This window comes from Lathyrus oleraceus, chromosome 5 (assembly GCF_024323335.1).
Source record: "Lathyrus oleraceus cultivar Zhongwan6 chromosome 5, CAAS_Psat_ZW6_1.0, whole genome shotgun sequence".
NCBI classification, from domain to species: domain Eukaryota; kingdom Viridiplantae; phylum Streptophyta; class Magnoliopsida; order Fabales; family Fabaceae; genus Lathyrus; species Lathyrus oleraceus.
The window spans coordinates 509233291-509238308 of record NC_066583.1 but is presented as its reverse complement, the minus strand read 5'-3'; the positions used below and the strand labels follow the sequence as shown (position 1 = coordinate 509238308).

General features: G+C 35.0%; 1 protein-coding gene across 2 annotated transcripts; it reads right to left on the bottom strand.

Annotated features, from left to right (window-relative positions):
• Positions 1-258: 258 nt before the first annotated feature.
• On the bottom strand, positions 259-4745 carry LOC127085883 (uncharacterized). Of its 2 annotated transcripts, none has more exons than XM_051026440.1 (4): positions 4647-4745; positions 2787-2940; positions 2403-2622; positions 259-987 (listed from the first exon to the last, which is right to left on the bottom strand). In XM_051026440.1, the coding sequence occupies exons 3-4, from the start codon at positions 2514-2516 to the stop codon at positions 535-537; spliced, it is 567 nt and encodes a 188-aa protein (XP_050882397.1). In that variant the 5' UTR covers positions 2517-2622; positions 2787-2940; positions 4647-4745; the 3' UTR covers positions 259-534. The 2 variants fall into 2 exon arrangements, with proteins under 2 accessions (XP_050882397.1, XP_050882396.1); XM_051026439.1 differs by lacking the exon at positions 4647-4745 and adding an exon at positions 3263-4643.
• Positions 4746-5018: the final 273 nt, after the last annotated feature.

The following is a 5018-nucleotide window of genomic DNA, read 5'->3' as shown; positions in this document are numbered from 1 at the left end:
CTGCTGATCTCCTATTGCTTTCATCAAATTATGAGGACAACATGTCTATAAGGAATGTCCATAAAGCCAAGCTTAAATAAACTGTGTTAGAAATCAGCCTAATAGGATGACCAATCCTTATTCCAACACATTCAACCTAAGGTGAATTAATCATCTAAACTTATCATGGAGATATCAAGGAAGAGTTCAACAATATATATATGCAAACTCTCTTGGTGTTATACCTGCTCTTGCAAAAATTTCAACCTGCACAAGAGATTTCATGACTATAAATTTTTATGACTACCACAAATACATAAGTCCAAATATTAAGTGGAGTGTATCACAAGGAACTATGGAGAAGTAAATTTGAAAATTTGCATATGTTGTTAGAATGGAAAACTCGCTCGATGTCTACCTATGCCATAATCTTTAGTTCACAAAACTATATATCAATTTATAATTTATCAAGCTACATGGACATAAATGAAACACAACCAGAATCTAAATAACTTAACCGGCTGGTAGTGTTTGCTTTAAAAGATTGTGCGAGACTCAATCAAGATAAACCTTGAGATCAATCCCATTATCAATGAGTGATTGAACAACAGCTCTGATTTTCCCTTCAAACTTATCTCGTTCCCTTGGAGTATATGAAGCAGTGTAAACATCCGCTTCCACTGCTCGTTCAGCTAAAATCCGACCAATGGCTATGCATGCTGGTATGTCTGATCGAGATCTAAGAACAGCTTTAATGTCCTTGGAGTTGGTACCTGCAACTGCAACCTGTTTGCTTGTTACTCTATGAGTGAGTGAAGCAGATACAAAACGTTTTGAGATAAACACGTCAAGTGTAAAAGGCTCCATGTATGCAACTGTTCTTTGTTTGAATGATATGTGTTTGTTTGGATTCTTTGACTTCTTCCCTTTTTGGTATGTATAGGGTCGGCTGTTGTCATCATCGACGAAATCCTCTACCCCAAAAAAGCTTCTCGGTGCCAAATTTGCCTGTATAAAAGAGATGAACTAAAATGAGTATCAATTTTTCATATATGATTCACCTCAAACTCAAATTTGATGCTTACTAGGACTCCATATATCTTCATCTAAGCTAATATTGATCTCCAATGTCAACTTTTTTTAAAACAAAAGCTTAAGTGGGTTTGATCTGGAAGACTCACCAAGAGTCCGAGACCGAAATCAACTTTCATTTCAACATTGAAACGATAAAACATACATTGACTCTTGTAAGAATAACTTCACACATAGATAACAACAAAGTAGGAGTTACAAAGAGCCATTATCCTATTGAAATGCATTGTTTTGAGATAAATAACAAATATTATGTAGAAGTATTTGTAGGATCATCTAATCCATAAAGCAATATTCTATTTTATTTTCAAGATGTATGGCTATATACAAGTTTTTATGTTACAGACGTAATAAATCTGCTATTACAGAAACGCGAGAAGTGCTTCTTCCGGCCCTTTTGCTCAATGGATTAATTATTAGAATGCAAATATACTACATGACTTATAGAAACAAGAATCCTTTTACAAATTAAAATATACTAATATGCACAGAACATTGAGCACGTTACACAGCTCTTCCTTAAAATCTTTTAAAAGCAATCACCCCAACAGTAACTAAAAAATGAAAAAACTGTGAAATGACTCGTCTATGGATTTGTCACAAAATAGAAAATAATGTGCAATCATCGAACATTCAAAAGGCTACAAAATCATTTTAATTACCAGAATTCACCAATCAACATGCCAATTTAACCCTGTCAAGTTTTATAGGCTTTGGGATTTCCTACTTTGATTCTCTGATTTGTCTATGAGATGAACTATTTCAGTTAATAACATTCAGCCTATCATAATCATACTAGAGCTGTCTTGACCCATGAGCCAACCAAACCCATAAGTGAGTTGGATTGCAAAATAGGTCACCAAGACCCTCTGTCATTGTGAACCGACCCACCAAACCCTTAGGCTGAGCCGGCCCTACCATTTAAAAAATTCAACTTTCTAGTTTTTTGGCCTACTAATGCAAAATTAGGTGAGGCAACCCACCAACCTGGGATGGTTCGAGCTGAGTTGGTAGATTCCTAACTCACTACTAGACCCTCAATCTGTGATGTTGAGCCAATCTATTCAACCAGCAACACATGGCGAACCAACCCGAGTGGACCAGACCGGCTCGTTTTGATGACTTGCATCAAAATGGAAACAAAGTGTTTGTCACAATTTATTTTCAACTCACTTTACATTTGAACTATAGTCCTTTTCGAAACATTAACTCACTCACTTAAATCTAAAAGCAGCCAAATTCAACTAGTCTAGTAAACAAATAAATAAGAAATTCGAGTAACAAATAAATAAATAAAGCTAAGCTGTAAAATGAAGAATTGGAGACATTACCTGTCCATTGTGGAAAAAACAGGAAGGCACATAAATCCAAGGCAAAACGCTGTTTCCTTCACAAGAATAAACATTGGTCCTGCTGCAAATTCTACCAATTGCTTGCTTCAACATGTTTCTCAGATATACAGACACTCAATAACAAATCCTCCCGGTTAACAAAACTCTAATTCAATCTAATGGAGTGCAGTACAGGTTATAACACGAACCAAATCAGTTCCTGTGAGAATACTTCATTAAATTAGAAGTAAAACCACAATAGAAATCGTAATAATAATTTCTAAATCTTCAGTAGGTGAAAGGTTTAAGGAGAGTCGTCATCGACGGGAAAGAACGTATGGTACTCTTTCACAATCTCTCGCTATCACAAAAACAAGTTAGTACCTATAATGTCAATGGCACGTCTTGCTTTATCGTGCAATCTCTCTGCTGCTGCGTAATTCAGTTTCAGGTAGCCGGAAATGTACTCAGGCAGAGTCTTCCGGTCAGCTGCGTTGAGTTGAGTGCAACTCCAAAATCCAAACCGGCTTGTTTCTTTCTGATACAACAATTCAAAGCGAGTAGTGAATAATTTGACCAAAAAGGTTTTAAAGAAATAATGTATTCTCTAGTTTCCGGTATATAATTTGACGACACAATATTGTCCGAGGAATAAGATAACCATAAAAATAAATGAACTTAAGAAGACCGTGCAAATAACCCAGGCCATAGACACAACAGGACAGCAACAGAGATAAAGATAAAACCAAATAGCCAAATACACATAAAAATAAGAATGAGAAACTGCATGCCTAGAAAGTTCAAACAAATAGATAGCATAGGTCTAAAATTGAATACTTTCAAAACTGAAGTAAAATTACCTACAAAGCATTGTTATCAAATAGCGGTGGCATGGCCTCTATGGCGGATATACATGGCGGTTTTTTGACTCGCCGCAATGGTAAATATTGGCTGATATTGCAGGTTTTTCCGCCATAATCTGCTATAACGGTGCCGCAAAGCAGCCGGTATGGCGGGATTTTGGCTCTCCGCCATGGACCGCCATCGACAACATTACTACAAAGATGTTACTAAGATGTGGCTTGAAATCCCTATTTATTTATTCCAAGAGTAAATTATGCGCACCACGCTCGGGTATCGGATTGTCAGTGTTCGACAAATGATGGGCATGCATGCAATGTGCTTGTATTTAAGTAGAGCTGATAATACAAAGTTCAGAATAGCCATGAAATTGCAAACATCGTACAAATCATAATGGTTTAAAAGAACATAAAAATACGCCATGTTGATTCCCATTGCAAATCCAATTCACTCTCCAGAGACTATACAAAAATAACAGACCTAACACCAAGGAAATGTAGAAGATTTAAGAGATGGGAAATAATGCAAAAGTTAAACAGAATTTCATAAAACAGATACGGATGCAACACAGCCTCGTTCCTCTATGTCAATCTGTGTTTTGAAAGTGGCAGATTCACGACGTCCCCGCAAACTGTCTCAAGCCACAATTACTAGCATCACATCATGCTTAACATGTGCCCTCACATTTCCACCGCATTTCCAAACACAGCTAGTTTTTAAACAAAAGTAACATCTCAAATGAGGCACACACAATCTATGAAAACACTGACATACAATGACACCGGACGGAATTGGATCCTCTAACTTCCATTCCCCTACCTTTCTCTAACTTCCTCTCTATCTCTCTCTTAATTTACTTTCTCTCACTTCTTTTTCCCTCCAAAATAAACACCACCGTTTCTCTTATTTCATCTCATTTTTGCCTAAATTTAATCTAACTTTCCCTCCCTAAAGTTAGAGAATCCTTACTCGAATTTATCCACATGTGTCGGCGCGTGTCAAGCTCGAGTGTGTCAGACACCATGCACATCTTGAATCAGAATTTACAAACATACTTAACAGATTGCTTGACAAATAGAGATTTAGGCCTCTTTTTTCCATAGAAAAATCAATAGTTAACAATGGAAATTATATACAATAATGAGGAAGTGATGTAACTATATAACAATCAATTAAGAAAAAAAACAAGAAGCAGATGATAAAATATCAATGAACAGATAAACAAAACAGTTAATTCGGAAACGAAAAACCTAGAAACGATTCAATTTGTTAACAGAAATTAGCATTCGTGAGTTTCATAAACAAGATAGATTGGGTGAAATTCATCATCGAAATGAAAAGTGCGAAATTCAAATACGCTTAAACAAGTATGAGAGAGAGTACCTTAGGGAAGTGAGTGAGTTAACTCGGAGGAGATGGGTTTATATCAAAACACGATAAAAATGAAGAGTGAGAAAGAGATAGTTAACTTCACATCATAAATTTTTATCTATATAACCTATCTTTTCAAATAAATATTCAAATTAATCCAATTTTTCACCTATTTTTTAAAATAATTCAAATTTATATTAAAAAAATTTAAATACATGATGTTAAGAGAAATTCAAAATTTATTTTAATTATCTATAAAATAATTTAAATAAATGATGCTAATGAATTTATAATTCATAGTAATTATTCTGTTAAATTAAATGATCGGTCACATTTGCATAATTTATTCAAATAATAAAACAATTGAAAAAAAAATTGAAGTTC